The 20,574-nt window shown below is 39.3% G+C and overlaps 1 protein-coding gene across 1 annotated transcript in view; it reads right to left on the minus strand.

The window, feature by feature from the left end:
- LOC124712550 overlaps positions 1-20,574 on the minus strand; it is a 132,834-nt gene that overhangs the window by 30,687 nt on the left and 81,573 nt on the right. Inside the window, exons 3-4 of the mRNA XM_047242862.1 lie at positions 13,834-15,168; positions 4,257-4,379 (exon numbers count right to left, since the gene is read on the minus strand). Coding sequence (XP_047098818.1) covers positions 4,257-4,379; positions 13,834-15,168 — 1,458 coding nt within the window. The remainder of the gene's footprint in view (positions 1-4,256; positions 4,380-13,833; positions 15,169-20,574) is intronic.

A 20,574-nucleotide genomic window follows, 5' to 3' on the forward strand; every position in this document is an offset into this window, starting at 1 on the left:
AACTTGGCGGCAACACAATGCATTCCAAGATGCTGTGTCAGAATTTCAGGATATGATCCAACTGAAATGTTACATTCTTCTGCATCCTTTCTGACAGTCAGTCTTTGATTGGCATACACACTTTCACTGACTTCCTGACATAAGCATCCGGCCATTTTTAAACTGGGTAAACCTTTCGTAACATCAAGTTCAGCTTACGCATTCATCACCGTAAGCTTCCTGCATCATTTGGTGTGCATCTGTACAGGTTTTCTTGAATTCCACACAAAACTTAATGCAGATGTTTTGCTCCTCTGACACTGCGATCTCGGAGTTTGCAAACTGTGCGAAACTACTACTTAATGCAGCACTGAACAATAACTAACAGACATACAACAATGACACCTTCAGCAGTTACACATTAAATACAGCCATGTGCGGGTGTGCCAACTGCATTTCACTCGAGCACACCACTGACACAAAATTACGAATGTTTCGGAATTTTTTGAATAGATCTCCTAAATGCCCCATATCTTTGTGGTCTCTACCTGAAACGTATGTTGGCAGTTATAGAATAGTTCTGTAGTCAACATGAAATGCTGAAATTTTCTCAATAGTTTTCAAGAAAAAAATGTCATTCTCCCTCCAGGACTGCGATTTCCGTTCAGCAACCATCTCCATAATGCCTGCATATCGACAGAACCTAATGGTAACATATCTAGCAGCTTCCCACTGAACTGTTTCGATGTCATCCTTTATTCCAGTCTAACCCATGACAAGACCTGCCGTAAGGCACAATACCATACTACTTACTACTTACTACTACTACTACTTTTTTCCAACCTGGTGGATATTACAAACGCTCAAGTAGTACTCAACAAAGGGTCACAGTAGTGTTCTGTAAGTGGTTTGCTTTACAGATGAACCACACTTTCCTACAATTCTTCCATTCACCCTCCCTACTACAATCCTTTACATGCTCATTCTGTTTCATATCCCTTTGCAAAGTTTTGCCTACATACTTAATCGACATGATTGTGACCAGCAGGACACTACTAATGCTGTATTCGAACATTAGGGGTTTGTTTTTCCTTCTCATCTGCATTAACTTACATTTTCATCATGTCAACTATACATTTCATTTAAGTCATCTTGTATCCTCCAACAGTCATTCAATGATGACACCTTCCCTTACACCACAGCATCATCAGCAAAAAAACCACCAATTGTTGCTAACCCTCTCCATCAGATCATTTATGTATATCTTTACCTCTATAGAAAGACTGATATCATGATCACTAATCCTTGTTCTTACACTGACACCACTGATAAGGTCATGCTGTTTGTAGCTACAAGGTCTAAACATTGCCTTTGCATGTGGGCCGTCAAACCAGCTGCTCAAGACAGTTTTTGGAAAACTGTGTTCAAAAGTACTTTGCAAGATGACCTGTCAGTACCTCCTGCAATGAATCCATATATGTCCCAATCCCTCCAATTAATACTGCATGGTCTGGGTATTTCTGCACTACTGAGCATACACTTTTTTGAATGAATCTAAAACTGTCACAGCGGAATTGTGTGACTAGAAAAAAACATCCAACAATAACTTGATTTCACATAGACCTGTTACGTACGCCCTCCTCTTCTGATTCTACCAGTACCGCTACATCATCTGCGTATTTTATAGTCTTTATACAATGGGAAATCCAGGATGGAATCTAACAATAATGTGAAAAGGAAAGTTGCTACCCACCATATAGTGGAGACACTGAGTTGTAGATAGGCACAACAAAAAGACTGTCACAAATAAGCTTTTGGCCAACAAGGCCTTTGTCAAAAATATACAAAACACACACACACACACACACACACACACACACACACACACACACAGGTGCGCATGCGCCCACGCAACTCTCACACGCGTAACTGCACACTATGGCGGCTGAAGCCACAATGTGAGCAGCATCTGCAGCAGTGCACGATGGGTGTGGCAACTGGGTGGGGGTAAGGAGGAGGCTAGGGCAGGGAGGGGGAGGTGTAGTACATTAGGAGTGGGAGACAGTGAACTGCTGCTGGGGACCACACAGGGGTGAGGTGGAGAGTGGGTAGGGCAGCTAGGTGTAGGTGTAGTCAGGAAGGCAGGGGAGAGATGTGCAGGAGAGGGGTGGGAGTGTAGCAGAAAAGGAGAGAAGTAAAAACACTGGTGTGACAGTGGAATGAGGGCTGTGTAGTGCTGGAATGGGAACAGGGAGGGGCTGGATGGCTGAGGACAATGACTAAGTCATGACTTCATTAGTCATTATCCTCACCCATCTATATTCCCACTCCAGCACTACACAGCCCTCATTCCACAATCGCACCCAGTGTTTTTACTTCTCTCCTTTTCCACTACCCCCCCACCCCGTCTCCCCCACCTCTCCCCTGCCTCTGTCTAACATCCTGACCGCACCTAGTTGCCCTACCCTCTCTCCACCTCGTCCCTGCATGCTCTCCAGTAGTACTTCACTGTCCCCCACCCCTACCCAACTATCCCTCCCCCTCCCCACCCCAGCCTCCTCCTTACTGCCACCCAGTTGCCACTCCTATCATGCACTGCTGATGACGCTGCTCGCAGTGTGGCTTCAGCTGCCAGAGAGTGCAGTTACGTGTGCGGGAGTTACGTCTGCGTGCGCGTTTGTGTGTGTGTGTGTGTGTGTGTGTGTGTGTGTGTGTGTGTGTGTGTGATCCACTTTCAACAAAGGTTTTGTTGGCTGAAAGCTTATTTGTGACAGTCCTTTTGTAGTGTCTATCTGCGACTCAGCATCTCCGCTATATGGTGAGTATCAACTCTCCTTTTCATATTATTGTTTTATAGCCTTTAACCTTTCTCCTTCAGTTATAATACCTGTGTCCTCTATGATACTACACACCAACACTTCTCCATATCCACTGAATAGCTTCAGTAACAGTGATCATCCTTGCCTTACACCCCTACCAATGGTCATCTCTCTTGTCTCCTCAATCCCTCCTCTTATTGTTACTCTTTATTAATATTTTATCATTCCAGTCTAGTCCAACATCTTTTAAAATCTTCAGTCATATACTCTAGTTGACTATTGAATGCCTTCTCCCAGCTGATTAAAATGAATATACATTACTTTGTTCACTCCAGTCATCTTCAGATAATCAATAGCATCTCTTGTTCCTTATACTGTTTTGTGACCGAACTGGTCTTCCCCACATTTTAATCTGCTTCCCTTTCAGTTATCCTCAGTATGACTCTTGTTCCAGGCTGTGTAACATCGCTGATAAAACTGTCTGTCCTTCAGTCTTTGCATTCTTTTGCATTGCACACTGCACTTTTTAGGTAATGACACTACAATGATCTTAAGTATATCTTTCACTACCTCAGCCAGTCTGGAAATTGCATTTCAACCTAAGACTTTCAGTACCTCAGATAGTAGACTGTCACAGACCAATGGTTTCTTTTCCTGGAGTTCTGAACTGCTTTCTCCAATGTCCATTTGAATATCTTAGTGCCCCAGTTTTCTTCATTCTATTCCCCTTCATCTTCCAAATACTCACACAAAATTCCCCAGTAACTGAGTGCTGAATCAGATGAAAATGAAAGATCGTTCTGAACAGTTGCTTGTGAAGCCAATGCAGAATGATCTGTAACAAGAACTAAGTCTTATGCTAATAGACAGTATAATTGGTGCACAAGTTAAAAGCCTTTCATTATTCTTTGGAAAGGGAAATGTTAAAGAGACTTGGTAAAGTTTCAGTACAAAATTAATAAGATGGCTTTGCACATTTGTTATTTTACACACACACACACACACACACACACACACACACACACACACACACACACACATGAGAGAGGCGATTTAATGTCCCATTTACACCAAGGCAGTGAGACACACAGAACACCATCAGAAAGGTAAGAGAAGGAGAACAGACAGACACACTTTTGAAAGTAGCATCTTAATAACTGCCTACTGAGTTTTAGGGAACATATGGAAAACTTGTGGTAGGAGGGCCTGACAGGGATTTGAACCCATTTCTATTACACACAAGTAATCTCTTAAGTGTTGTGCAATTTTTTTATCATGTTACAAATATTTATGTTTACTTGTCAGTATCCATGGTACACCAAGAGAGTAAAATCATGTATGTTTATGCTATTTACAACAATTTTATTCTAAAATTATCATTCAGTGGAATTAAATTGCATAGTTAAGTTCATTATTCCAACTGTGACCAACAAGTGTAAAACAAAACAAAAAAAATACCTGTATGATATCCCTACTAAACAGCTGGTTGCATATTGGACACGATATTTTTGGACTTTCACTGTCTTCCACATTCTTAATGGCTGGAAGGCATGGTGCTGGACTTCGAGAAGCATTAGAAAGCTGAAAAAAAAAAAAAAAACAATTATTAATAAATTTGTAGAAATTAATAATAATAATAATAATAATAATAAGGCCCGGGAAATGAATAAACCTCAGGTATGTGCTGCCAGTCGTAAAAGGCGACGAAAAGAACAAACCACTAATAGGGCTAACCCCCCTTTTTGTGTTATTAGTTGGTTCAGGACAGAACTAATGAAGCCTCGGACAAGCGCTGTCATGGTTGGGGACAACGCTTGAACCCTATGCCCGTCCACAGTGGTAACGACACTGCTAGCCACACGGAAAATGATTTAAATCCAAATAGAGGTGTTTTGCAGGATATGATTCCTGCAACCACTCTAGAAGGAAAACAAAGACAGAGGATGAGATGGTCAGATGAAGTTAACCGACATCTCATGTTCTGTTATTACCAAGCAACAAACTTAGGAACCAACACAACTGGATACAGATCACAAGTATACACAACATTTATTACCAGATACCCAGAATTAAAATTTTTATCAGAACAACGACTAGCTGATCAGATCCGTGTAATAATCAAAAATAACAGGATACCCTAGTCAGAATTAGAAAACATCAAACAACAAGTACAACAAATACTGGAACAAAATAATGTGCAATCAGAAGAAGAAGAAAATACAGTAATGGACCCAAACATCCCAGAGCAAACAAACAAAGAGCAACATGCATCAATTAAACAATCAAAGGAAAACGAAATCTTAAGACAGCCACCAGAACAAGCACAAATAGAACACAAAATGACACACATGTTAGATATAGAAGAAAAATTTCAGCTGACATGTACAGAATACAAAGACACCAATACAGATGTTAGACCATTCTTGCATAGACCACCAAATAACCCACAAGTCGAAACAACAACAACAACTATCAACACAATCATACACAACAAAATAAATGAAAATACAACTATGGAAGAGTTACAACTACTGATTTATATAGGAGCACTCACTACACTAAATATACACACTAGGCAGAGATCAGAGCCAACCAACAGACAGAAGAAACCCACAAAACCAGCACGGCAACACAGGCTACAGATCAGAATAGAAAAACTGAGAAAAAACATCGGAGAGCTAACACAATTTATAAGAAATGAAATATCAGACAAAAAACGAAAAAGGTTAGGTAAAATCTCACAACAAGAAGTGATAGAGCAATTAGATGAAAAGAAGCAGAAATTACAAGCATTGGGCAAACGACTTAGAAGATACAAAAAAAAGTGAAAATAGAAGGAAACAAAACCAAACATTCAACACAAACCAAAAGAAATTTTACCAGACAATAGATAACACACACACATTAAAATAGACGATCCACCAAACATAGCTGACATGGAACACTTCTGGAGCAACATATGGTCAAACCCTGTACAACATAACAGACATGCACGGTGGATACAAGTAGAAACAGACACATACAAGATGATACCGCAAATGCCTGAAGTGATAATTTTGCAACATGAAGTCACCCGAGCAATTAATTCTACGCTCAATTGAAAAGCCCCTGGAAAAGATAAAATAGCAAATTTCTGGCTAAAGAAGTTCACATCAACACATTCACATCTAACTAAATTATTTAAGTTACATGCAGACCCATACACATTTCCTGATACACTTACACAAGGAATAACTTATCTGAAACCTAAAGATCAAGCAGACACGGTAAACCCAGCAAAATATCGCCCCATAACATGCCTACCAACAATATACAAAATATTAACTTCAGTCACTACACAGAAATTAATGACACATACAACACAGAACAAAATAATAAATGAAGAACAAAAAGGCTGCAGCAAAGGAGCACAAGGATGTAAAGAACAACTGATAATAGATGCAGATGTGACATATCAAGCTAAAACTAAACAAAGGTCACTACACTACGCATACGTTGATTACCAAAAAGCTTTTGATAGTGTACCCCCCTCATGGTTACTACAAATATTGGAAAGATCCTAAATTGATACAGTTCCTAAACATAGTAATGAAAAAATGGAAAACCACACTTAATATCCAAACAAATTCAAATAATATCACATCACAGCCAATACAGATTAAGCGTGGAATATACCAAGGAGACTCATTAAGTCCTTTCTGGTTCTGCCTTGTTCTGAACCCACTATCCAACATGCTAAATAATACAAATTATGGATACAATATTACTGGAACATATCAACACAAAATCACACATTTGCTATACATGGATGATCTAAAATTACTGGCAGCAACAACTCAACCAATTACTAAAGATAACAGAAGTATTCAGAAATGGTATAAATATGGCTTTTGGAACAGACAAATGTAAGAAAAATAGCATAGTCAAGGGAAAACACACTAAACAAGAAGATTACATATTGGATAACCACAGTGACTGCATAGAAGCGATGGAAAAACAGATGCATATAAATATCTAGGATACAGACAAAAAATAGGAATAGATAATACAAATATTAAAGAAGAACTAAAAGAAAAATATAGACAAAGACTAACAAAAATACTGAAAACAGAATTGACAGCAGGAAACAAGACAAAAGCTATAAATACTTATGCTATACCAATATTGACCTACTCATTTGGAGTAGTGAAATGGAGTAACACAGACCTAGAAGCACTCAATACACTTACATGACCACAATGCCACAAATATAGAATACATCACATACATTCAGGAACAGAAAGACTCACATTAAGCAGAAAGGAAGGAGGAAGGGGATTTATCGACATAAAAAACCTACATTATGGATAGGTAGACAATTTAAGAAAATTCTTTATAGAACGAGCAGGAACTAGCAAAATACACAAAGCAATCATTCATATAAATACATCGGCTACAACACTGAAATTTCAGAACCACTTCTACAACCCTTTAGATCACATAACATCAACAGATACGAAGAAAGTAAATTGGAAAAAGAAAACACTACATGGCAAGCACCCGTATCATCTAACACATCCACACATCGATCAAGACGCATCCAACATTTGGCTAAGAAAAGGCAATATATACAATGAGACGGAAGGATTCATCATTGCACTACAGGATCAAACAATAAACACCAGATATTGCAGCACGCATATTATTAAAGATCCCAATACCGCAACAGATAAATGCAGACTTTGCAAACAACAAATAGAAACAGTAGATCACATCACAAGCGGATGTACAATACTGGCAAATACAGAATACCCCAGAAGACACGACAATGTAGCAAAAATAATACATCAACAACTTGCCATACAACATAAACTAATAAAACAACACGTTCCCACATACAAGTATGCATCACAAAATGTACTGGAGAATGATGAATACAAATTATACTGGAACAGATAAAACAACACCACTTAGCAAACCTCACATCATACTCACCAATAAAAAGAAGAAATTAGCACAACTAATCGAAATATCCATACCCAATACAACAAATATACAGAAGAAAACAGGACAAAAAATTGAAAAATACATCCAACTGGCTGAGGAAGTCAAGGACATGTGGCATCAGGATCAAGTTGACATTATACCAATTATACTACCAACTACAGCAGGAGTCATACCACACAATATCCACCAGTACATCAGCGCAATACAGCTACAGCCAAACGTATATATACAACTACAGAAATCTGTAATTATTGATACATGTTCAATTACCCAAAAGTTCCTAAATGCAATGTAACATATACCGTACAGTTAAAAGGAAGTCACCCTTGATCAAGGTCCGCGTCACTTTCCATTTTTAACCAGACATAACGTCTGAGAAAGGAAAGAAATAATAATAATGACTGCTGTGGATTCTGGGAGAATGATTGAGCAACAATGAATAATATATGGTTACAAAGATGATGCAGAAAACAGATAAAAATGATGGAAGCTAGCTGTTGATAATTATAACAAAAGTATCATGTCAAAAGATGTACTGTATTTGGAAGTGGAAGCCAGTGTGAACTGAGTATAATAGAGCAAATAGGAAAGAACCCCTTTTTAAGTTACAATTTCCCCAATAATTACTGCTGAATTTTGAGATTCACTATCAGAAATCTTATTTAATTTCATCTGGAAATTACTGAATAGAGCATTAAGTGATATAAGTAAAGGCAACCACTTGCGTGTAACAGACTGATGTGTGGAATATAGAGAGATATTACGGAAACAGTATTCACACTAGCTTTTGATCTCTTGTTCTTTCCCTTGTAAAAGTACATACATTTACACACACAACCACACCGACATCCAAACGCACACTCCTGTAGTCACGGTGAGATTTGGCCACAGGACACAGTATGTTTGAGTATCTGTGTGTGTGAATGTGTCCACTTCTACTAGAAGGGAAAAAAAATCTCAAAAGCTTGAGTGAATACTGTTTCCTGTTAAGCATTTCTATGCTCCACACATCAGTCTGCTATAGGTGAGTGGTTGCCTTTCTCTTATTTTATGTATTTAATTTCATCTGTTATCTACCCAAACATAGTCACATTTATTTTATCAATTTCATCTGTTATCTACCCAAACATAGTCACATTTATTTTATCATAAAACTTCGTTTCTTACAGATTCCACACCTATATTCATAATGTCCTGCACTTTAAGTGGTTTCAATAATGCAGGTTCTATGTATACATTATATGGTGGAAAATCTCCAAATACTCCTGTGTGATTCAGGCTCTGCTTGGAAAGGTGCATAAGTGCAGGCACAGTGTGTCTACAACACAGATACTTATTCTAGAGTTAGTTTGGACACGGACACACACACACATACATAGAGAGAGAGAGGCCTAGTTAACTTAATTTGAAATGATTTATGCAGTACACTTCACATCTACAACAGCTTGGAATGCAAACTAAGTTAACACACATTCAGTCAGTTTCACACACATTATCACTCAAAGTGTAAATCTTTAAACATTGTCCCTGTTTTAAAATATTACAAACATTGGACATAGTAACAGAATAAAGACTAAATTAATATGACAAAGTGTGTTTCCCTGGGCACTTAAACACCTGGATGTGCCAACCATCCTGAGAATACATTTAAACCTACTTTCTACGGATTCATGAAGCAAATCTTCATCTGTTAAAACAGAGCATCTCTTCATCTGTTAAAACAGAGCATAGATCAAGCAGTAAACACATATGTATATAAAAATGGATTTATTTGTGTGTGTGTGTGTGTGTGTGTGTATGTGTGTGTGTGTGTGTGTTTCACCTCTCATCCAAAATCTCTGAACTGATTTCAAGCAAACTTGTTAAGCATACTACTTTTAGTCTTAAAAGAAAGAAAGTTGGGTAAAAGCCATCTCCACTGGGGTGGAGGTGAATATGGGATGATATAGGAGAAGGGCAGAGTGAGGGAGAAGGAGGTGGTGGACAGAGAGAGAGGGAGGAGAAAATGGAGAGAGAGTAAAGGAAGGGCAGATGGGCAATGAGAGGGGGGGGGGAACAGAGAGAAGGGGCAGGAGGGAGGGAGGGGGAGGGCGGGAGGGGGGAGAGAGAGAGAGATGGAGGGGGGGGGGGGATAAGGGAGGAGGACATGGACAGAGAGCGAAAGGGGAGGAGGTGGTGGACAGAGAAAGGAAGGGGAGGTAGGCGGTGGACAAACAGAGAAGGGGGAGGAGGAGTTGGACATAATGGAGGAGGAGGGGATGGATACAGACAGGGGGAGGAAGAGATGAAAGGAGAGAGAGAGAGAGAGAGAGAGAGAGAGAGAGAGAGAGAGAGATGGAATGATAGAGGGAGGGGAAAGAGAGAGGGATGGAAGGAGAATGGGAGAAGAAGTGGAAGGAGATGGAAAGAGAGAGGGAGGTGAGGGAGATGGAAAGAGAGGGGGAGGTGAGGGAGATGGAAAGAGAGGGGGAGGTGAGGGAGATGGAAAGAAAGGGGGAGGTGAAGGAGATGGACAGAGAAGAGGAGATGGACAAAGACAGAGGAGGAGATGTGTGCAATATGAGTCAGACATGTATGCAGGTGAAACTGTGGGCAAAATTATAGTATAAAATACAGTCTGTTGAGCTGGGACATAGTAAAATTGTGTGTCACAATTGCCAAACACTGATAGGTTTTCTAACTAGGACAGGCATCCTTACATCAGCAGACTACGCCTTATTCATAGTCAATTGAGATCATCATCTCCTGTGATAGATCAGAAGAAGATGTGCCATGGGCAAGTAGTTGAATTTATCAGCTACAGCTGTCTGTCACTTCCAACAATCATTCTTCCCACCAACACTGTACTTCAATAGTGAGGTGGTAACAAGCAGTGGGATGACACATTCAATCATTATATTTTCTTTCATGTTTCTTTGGCTATCACATCTGCTACCATATTAACTAAATCCACATTTGTCTTTGTATCCACAAGAATCTCACCACCTTCCCCACCCTTTGTACATGAATATGAGGTTCCGGATTTTTCTGGTGTTGTTCATCTATCGGACACTTTATTTTGTAGATTTAAGCGCACACACGCATACACACACACGCACACACACGCGCACACACACACACACACACACACACACACACACACACACACACACAGAGTTAAAGCAGGTTAAGAATTTCTGAGTGGAGTACATATTATCTGGTCAAATGCACTCCCAACTGCTTGTAAATCTGCATCAAAAACAATAAATTCAAGTAGTAATAAAATCTTTGAGGATGTGCTCAGTGGAAATCACAGGGCAGCCAAGAGAGTCCATCTTATTTTTGAGGATGTGCTCGGAGAAAACCACAGGGCAGCCAAGAAAGTCCACCTTCTGGACCAATACCTGAATACTGATACTATATAGTTCAAGTGCTCATCCGAAATTTCAATAAATATTAGGTTACAAACCATATCCATGTGAGTATAGCCTCTCCCGCACTTCAAGAAATCTACCATATTTTAATGTCTCTTCAGCAACTAGGGAAGTTAGCTCCAACCCTGAGTACTGCTTTTCTCCCACACAAAGTTCTCTTGGTCACACACGCTGCAGCTTCAAACATGCCATGCTGCTCATGAACAGTTTATGAAAATGAATTTCATTGCAGTGTGAGTAACATTTGGCATTCTGGGACAGCTAACAAGCAGTACGGGATTGATGCTAAGGGTACATGTGGCCAGACTAGTCCCATCATCGTGGATAACTCCAACATCTTAATATAATGAGGTTTCACTGCTTCTTACACTGTGCACCCACAATAACTGGAGCACACACATCCTATTAGCTCTCCAAGACATGTGACTAAGGTATTTTATTATGTAATGCTGTTCAGTTTTAGTGGAATTTGTGAGGAACCCACCGCAAAGTGTTGTAGTAGCAACCACGGGCCTTTAAGCACAACATGGAGACATAGGGATGAGAATAACACATACGCAAAAGGACTGTGAGATGGGCCAACCGTGCTTGGTGAAACCTGCACCACGCAGCAGTAATAGCGAGAGTGTGGGCAGAGCAATACCACTACACCAGGGCAAGACCCATATCACAATATGGTGTAGCTACATGATCAAGGGCTGCGTAACAGTGCAACAAATGTGCCTCACAACCATAAAAACAAGTGTGAATTTTGAGGCAGATTCATTGGGAGTCCAGGAACACCACCAAATGCGAGGTCCATGGTAGACAATGAGACGACAGCTGCACCCATGGGTTCGGGACTGATCGGGTGAATTGTCTCCTCAACTGAGTCTCCATGTATGACTTGTTGCACAGCACCGCTGACCTGCTCCCTGCACCTGTCGTCGCCAGACTCCTGCCCAGCAGCAGTGGGTCATGTCCTGTGCAAGGAAGTCTCCACTTGCTTTTGCAGTGGTCACGAGCAGGCCTTGAATCATCAGGTATGGCCATTCCACAGTGGAACACCGCCACAGCAGAAGCAAGAGAATACCACTGATGTCAAGTCCACGGCCTACTGTTATGACACCGGCTGTTGCTCGGCCTGATGTCAGTATTGCAGGGTGCCTAGGTGTGCATCAGCTCGTGAGGCCAGAAGCAGCTGCCTGTCAGCCAATGCCGGCCAGGGTTACGGGAATGTGGCATGTCTGCCTCATAGTACTAATGACATGATGTGTATTTGAAGATGAATAAAACACTTCTCTCAACCAGCAGCGTGTCACTGAGCCCACCAGCCTGTCACTCCACAACTCACAACTGTCCTGGCACTTTCAGAGACCTAGTCTTTAGTTTCACTTGGATGTGATTATTAAAACTCCTTTGTATCGAATATGAGACACAGGACCTTCACCAAGTTTATAAAACTGCCATCAATCATAATCAGTTCAAGTATGTTAAAATTAAGACAAGGTCTGTTAACATTTGGAACCAATTTTTTCACCCTACTAGTCCAACCACCAAAACATGAGCTGTAACAGGGATGTTCCCCATGCAGGGTTGGGAAAAGAAACACATTCATAAATAAGAAATACTGAACTGCACTCTCTATAATGATAGTTGTACTACTAATAGTACTTAAAACTTCTTTGAAAAAAGTCAGACAGAACTCCACTGACTTGACATCTAAACAATTAATTGAGCAGCAGGAAGGACTGTAGGAATGCAAGTTGACAACTTTCAAAGGCTCATTGACAGACCTACCATAAACATTTTGGCCTTCTATTAGCATCTTATCCATTCATTGGTACAAGTTACTACTTGCACAGTTTAAAAGGTTCATAAGATACAAGACAATAAATCACCACACTGACGTGACGTGAGGCGAGGTGAGGTGAGGTGTGGCGAGGTGTGAGGTGAACTGTAAAATGCTGATGGATGGCAGGGATGCAGCTTAGGGACAGAATAGAGATGTAGTACCAGCAAGCTTGCGCTGGTGTGTGCAAAGGGAATGAGTGATATACAATGAAGTTGAGAAGTTGATTGTGGTAGGGGTAGATAGAGCAGAGGAAGAAGGAAAAGGAGAGGAGAAAAGAGTGTGAGTGGAAAATGGAAGAAATGGAAGGGTAGTGGCATAGGTATGGGGGTGGAATGGGGGGGGGGGGGATTTTAAGTTGGTGTTGGAACTTGGGATCATGGAGACCCATGACTGGAGGATTGCAGGATGTTTTGTATGGGTAATTCCCATCTATATAATCCACAAAAGATTGCATTGGTAGGGAGAGGTGGGTGGGATGTAACCAAGTGGCACAGCTTTTAAAGTGGTCAAACCTGCTGTGCTCAGCAGTATGTTTTGCCACAGGCTACAGTGAAGTAACAGAAATGTGCGCGAGTTCTCTCTCTCTCTCTCTCCCCCCCCCCCCCCCCCCCACCACACACACACACACACACACACACACACACACACACACACACACACAGAGAGAGTTGCCTCCTCTACTTCAACTGCACATGAACGCATATCTCATAGAAGAAGAAAAGAAATGATACTTGCCATAGCTGACTTATCATGGATCACTAGTATCCTATATTTACAGAAGGGAAGAAAAGTACTGACTTACCCTATCTTCTTCAACTTCTACTACGTTGTCATCAGCCAACTGAAAATCAAGTCGCCGTCTTTTTGTTACGTTCTGATCAGGAACAGGTGGACTCTCAGTTCTGTCTACAGCCCTTGTCTTTCTGTCATTGTCACACACTACTACTCTAGACGGATCTGTCCTCGATGGCAATCTCTTCAATGAAACAACTGGCGAAGAAGTAGGAGAACTTGGCAGACTGTAGTGTTCTTTGTTTGGAGTACTTGCTGGAGATGAGATAGTTCTTTGAGACACTGGACTCTTCAAATTTTCACACTGAAGTAACTCCTTCTTATCAGTGTCCTCCACGATAACTACAGGTGAACTACCTTCACACGTTTCATTTTTATCATTTGAATTTATAGATGCATTTGCCCGCCGCAAAGAAAGCCTTTTTGTTGGAATGGTGGGTGAGCTTGCTTCACTAGCTTGTGAAGGTGTACTTACATTCACTTTTTTTGGAGATTTATCTGAACTATGAGTCATGGATTGATTTAAGTTTTCTTGCAAATACAACTTTTTAGCACTGTTGATTTCCTCTACAATGACTAATGGTGGGGAATCCCTGCGTGACTGCTGGTCTTTCTTGGAGTTATCCTTTACTTCATTATTCAAAATTATGTCATCTGTTTGGGACATGTCATTGTTACCTTTACCTCCTGGAGAGCTTAGCGATTCACTCGAGTTGTCGTCATCAAGGAATTCCAAATAATCCCTCTCAATTTTATTTTGCCTGCCTCTCAAATTGTACCTCTGATTAGCACGAGTTTCTGTGTTACAGACTGAATCTTTGCGGGTTCTTGGCGGCAAAGTGAAAGTGGGGCCAACAATTGGTTTCCCCCACTCTACACAATTTAGCTTTTTATTTCGGGCCTTTTCAAGCTTCTTTGCATAACTAATGCTATACTTTCTGAACTCCACTGCGAAAGTATCATAGTCCAGTCCTTGAGCTAATAAATCAAAAGGAAATCTTAAATAGTCTTTTCCCCGTTTTCTTTTAAAACTATCGCGATATGATTCCTTATCAACAAAAAATGGGTTTATATTTCGTTTTTTGTCCCTGAGATGGTCATGCTTTAAGGTAGCAGGTGAACTTTCTTTATTTTCTGGAGAATCCTGTGATTTTCCTTCTTCATTTGTTATGCTTGTTGTTCCTTCCACACTAACATTGGGTACACTCTGATCAGATGTATCAACCATCTCTATACTGTCTGTGGAAGACACACTGCCTGCTTTTGAACTGGCTTGAGATGAAGATTTGTCTTCCTCAATTTGTGAAGCAGGCAGTTCCAATTCATTTGCCTGTTCTTCAGACACCTGTAAACAGAATAATAAAGTTAACTTAATTAAAAACAACCAAGAAGATTTTTCTGTAAAGAACAAGTGTATAATAATTTTTTGCTACAAAGAAAAAAATGGTTGGGCTGAAGCAATGGAATTTCTGTATTTCAGATGAAGTAAATTAGTAAATACTTTCTACTGTTTGGAATGTACTGTGTTTGAAATGCACAAAATAATTTCTACATGACTTTGAATTACTGGGTATCCATTTTTTATTGATGTTCACTCAACAGACACAGATATCACCAGACAGCGTACATAGCTACATAAAATTAATGATAAATTACACACAAAAATATATAAAACTGCAAATATGATTTAAATTATACTGAACCATCTTCCACGCAATCAGATACACCACAAACGGACTTTTATAACACCATCCACCTAAACTAACTTACGCTGACCTTTTCAGTCTCAGGAAACTCTTCTTATATCAGTTGCTGTTTTTACCACGCAGTTATATGTTCATTCCTAGTAACTACTGGTCACGTTGTCCTTTTCTCCCTGCCTTTTCTCGACTGTGTTCTATGAGGCACAAACAACGCATGTTTCATAACTGTTACCTCCTTATCTTCAATCCTCAAATCTGTTATCTGGCTTTACCTTTTTGTTTTTGTTTTTGTTTTTGTTTCTGTTTCTATCTGCTCCTTATTGATACTGCTGTTAAAGTTTTCTTACAAGGCTCCTGCAATGTCCATGTACAAATATCTTATCACAGTTTGAATCTTGACCAGCAAACTCTATTTTTTGTCATCTCTTGTATTACACTTACTGTGAACTATCAATATAGAAGTCTCAGTTTTCAAAGGGATAATAATGAAAATAAATATGAAAAAAGATTATATATTCTGAGGCAGTGATGCATGAAGTACGGTACACATATGTAGCTTATTAAATGCAACATCGCATGTTGAACTTTAGCTCAAGGGTGACACTATTTCACAAGATTCTGTATAGCCACAAATACCCAAAATTTTCACTTGCTACCAAAGAATGAAAACAATGACCAAAGCAAAAACACAATAAATCCCACAACATCCTATCTTGATAATGACTAACTTTGTATGTATTGGGCATGAAATACAATACTCACATGGCACTTAACATCATCAGCTGCTAAGACTGAAATAAAATCACCACTGATGCATTATCTCATACTGAATAACAACCATGACTAGAAGATAAAAGACAAAGGAAAAGGTTAGGTCATATTAACAATTAATCTGTCAATCCTGTTTCAAAAAGTACCTTTCATAAGATTATCTATACATCCAACAGACAGTAATTCCTGATCTCAATAAGAAAGCTACAGAATTTTTTCTGGAAATAGGTGCAAAATAATCTTGCTTGCTATGTTCCAAAATATGATTTAAAAAAAATTGTACCCTTCTCTAAAAAAGATGATTTGTGTAATATGATGAAGCGTTTACCAAAGAGAGAGACTCCACAGGTTCAAATGCAGTGTATTCGTACCAGCAGACAAGGAACTTAAATCAACAAAGAGAGTACTTCAATCTGGACATGGAATAGTTTGGGTTCGGTTAACCAATAAGGGCAGACTCAAATATACGGTATGATATTTTCTAGGTCACCAGACTCATCCTGTAAGTAACTGTATAATTATGAGAAAACTTGAAAGTTAACTAGTATGTATGAAACTTCCTGCCATATTAAAACTATGAGTCAGACCGAGACTCGAACTCGGGACCTTTGCCTTTTGCAGGCAAGTGCTCTACTGACTGAGCTACCCAAGCATGACTCACGACCCATCTTCACAGCTTTATTTCCACCAGTATCTCGTCTCCTACCTTCCAAACTTCACAGAAGCTCTCCTTAAACCTTGCAAGACTAGCACTCCTTTCTTCCAGGAGTGCTAGTTTTGAAAGGTTTGCAGGAGAGCTTCTATGAAGTACAGGCACAAACAAGATACTGGCAGAAGTAAAACTGTGAGGATGGGTCGTGAGTTATGCTTGGGTAGCTCAGTCGGTAGAACACTTGCCCGCGAAAGTCTCCGTCCGACACACAGTTTTAATCTGATAAGAAGTTTCATATAAGCACACACACCGCTGCAGACTGAAAATTTCATTCTCTCTACTAGTGTGTATGATTCTCACTCAGATACTGACTTCACCAACTGATTGGAAAGTGGCAACATGACAAAACTAACAGAAAAATTTCTGTACAGGGTATCTCTAAAAATTACGAAGAATAGAGAGCTTGTAACCTCACTCATGATGTACATATCTTAAGTTTGTTGGCAAACAAACAGGTCAGACCTTTTTGAAAATGATTACAGAGACTGGATCATTGACCCTGATGCAGTTGTAAGAAAAATGTTTACAAATATACAAAACACTACCAAAAAGTAAAAAACTTTAGACACCCAGTAATTCCAAGAAGGAGGATGTCACCCTTTCTTCAGACACACTAGAATAATATGATTTAAATAACTAAAGTGTAGAGGAACTGTGCAAATGTTGAAGGAAAAAGGAAAAGAATGCAACTGTTAGATTAATTAATGATGACAAGAGTTGCCTCTTGGTATATAAATAATACTGAAAACACTTTTTGAAACATTGTCATCAGCACAGTTGGTAAGAAGCAGAAAAATACACATAGGAAGCTGTTCATTGAAACATATTTGGCTACCAAAAATATAATACATGACACTTTGAGTAACTGTAGCAAAATATACTCACAGGACTTTTCAGGATTAATGAGTCACACACAACTGATGTCCGTAAAACATCAGAAACACGCAGGAGTAGGAATGTGAATGGGAATTATCAGAGGTGCTCAATTGTAGATGAAGCAAACAATAGGCTCTGAATTATGAGGTAACTGTGGCTTCTCTACAAAATAATAAATGGAAGGAAAAGTACCACTTGCCATGCACTTTATAAGGATTCACGAGGCTAGAAACAGGCCAGATCCTATCAATGTCAGTATAGAAACAGGGATTGGCGATCATGTCATTATAGCAACTATGGTTACAAAAGTTAATAAATCAATTAAGACGACTAGAAGAGTGTTTGTGCTAGAAAGAGCAGATAAGCAGTTGTTAGCACCTCCTTAGACAGTGAACTATCATCACTTAGTTCCAGTATGATGGATGTAGTGAAATTATGGGCAAAATTTAAGCAGACTGTAGATTGTGGTCTGGAGAACTGTGTGTCTACTAAATGGATTAAGGGTGGAAAAGATCCATCATGGTTTAATAATGAGGCTTGGAAAATGCTGAAGAAGCAGAGGCTGTTGCACTCTCAGTTCAAAAGAGAGCACAAAGTACAACAAGCAAAGGTTAGTAGAGGTTTGTGTGCCTGTGAAGAGATCTATGAGCGAAGCATACAAGCACTACCACTGTCAAAAGATCTTGCAAAGAACCCAAGAAAATTCTGATCTTACGTAAAATCACTAAGTGGGTCCACGGCTGCCATAAAGTCATTTGTTGACCAGTCTGTTGTGACAGTTGAAGGTAGCAAAATGAAAGCTGAAGTTCTAAATTTCACATTCAAGAAGTCGTTCACTCAAAAGAATTGTGCAAACAAACCATAGTTTCACCACTGAACGACTCAGCTTATGGACAACACAGTAATAACCATCCATGACGTAGAGAAACAACTGAAGAACTTGAAAATAAGCTCGTCACCAGGTCCAGATGGAATCCCAATTCAGTTTTCCAACGAGTATTCTACGGCACTGACCTTCACTTTGTTTGCATTTATCATGAATCTCTCGCCCAGTGCAAATTCCCAAGAGACTGGAAAAAACTGCAAATGAGTCCTGCATATAACAAGGGCAAAAGAATGGACTCGCAAAATTACAGACCAGTATTCCTAACAGAACTGATTTCTGGTGTCCCCCAAGGTAACGTTACAGGCTTCTGCTGTTAATTTTGGAGACAATCTGAGCAGCTGTCTTAGGTTGTTTGCAGATGATGCTGTTATTTATTGTCTAGTGAAGTCATCAAAAGATCAAAATGAATTGCAAAATGATTTAGATAAGAGATCTGTATGGCATGACAATTGATCCTAAATAATGAAAAGTGCGAGGTCATCCACACTACTGCTAAAAGGAATCCATTAAACTTCGGTTACACAATAAATCAATCAAATCTAAAGGCCGTAAATTCAACTAAATACCTAGGAATTACAATTATGAACAACTTAAATTGGAAAGAACACGTAGAAAATGTTGTGGCGAAGGTGAACCAAAGACTGTATTTTATTGACAGAACACTTAGAAGATGCAACTGAACTACTAAAGAGACTGCCTACAATATGTTTGTGCATCGTCTTTTGGAGTACTGCTGTGTGGTGTGCAATCCTTAGCAGATAGGTTAACAGAATACATCAAAAAAGTTCAAACAAGGGCCGAACATTTTGTATTATTGTGAAATAGCAGAGAGAGTGTTGCGGACATGATACAGGATTTTGGATGGACATCATTAAAACAAAACCACTTATCATTGTGGCGACATCTTCTCATGAAATTTCAATAACCAACTTTCTCCTCCAAATGAAAGAATATTTTGCTGACTTAAGGTGGACTGCAGAGTATCGATGTAGATGTAGCTACATGTAAAACTATAATACCAAGTAGTATTAATAAGCCATGAATTGGGCTCAGTGATGACACCTTTGATTTAGGTTCTTTAGTAAAGAATATGCTGTAGTGATTATGGACATGTAGAGGCAGATTTCACTATAAATGCAATCTTGCAATCATACATAACCAGTCTGGAGGCGATCTGCAGTATTATGAACACTGAATAAATTTTCAACTGCCAAGATTGCTACATTGTTTATTCGTATAGATTACTGGTTTCGACAGTTCTCTGTTGCCATCTTCTGATTTGTAAAAGATGGGACCGAAAATGCTAGGATACAGTAACTAATGTAACAGCTTACAATTATACCAAGATTTGCAATACATGGAATAACAACATACCTATATTTACATCATTGTAATCTTATCCTTCAGAACAATAAGTGGTGCTGGTATCATGATCTATACTAGAAGTTGGCATGTCAGTTTTAAAATAACAGCTATTTTCACACATGTTATGGTTCCGATTACAAGTGCTCAAATTCATCACCACTTGACAACTGATGGATTACAGCAGATAAATTCTTAGTGATATGTAAGTACATCATCTGGCACAGTGGTGGTACAAATCAATATCATAATGTAACATTAGATTAAGCCATGGATCTACTATTCCATATAATTACACAAGCTTAATTATTAGCATAACATATAAGCCAACTCAGTATTCTACAGTTTAAAAAAAAAAAAAAGACTGTAAAATGATGCGCAACACACATAATTTATGCATAAACCCTTTCATATCATTGTAGGAAATTAAAAGAAAAAAAA

Source organism: Schistocerca piceifrons, chromosome 1 (genome assembly GCF_021461385.2).
Source record: "Schistocerca piceifrons isolate TAMUIC-IGC-003096 chromosome 1, iqSchPice1.1, whole genome shotgun sequence".
Taxonomy (NCBI): domain Eukaryota; kingdom Metazoa; phylum Arthropoda; class Insecta; order Orthoptera; family Acrididae; genus Schistocerca; species Schistocerca piceifrons.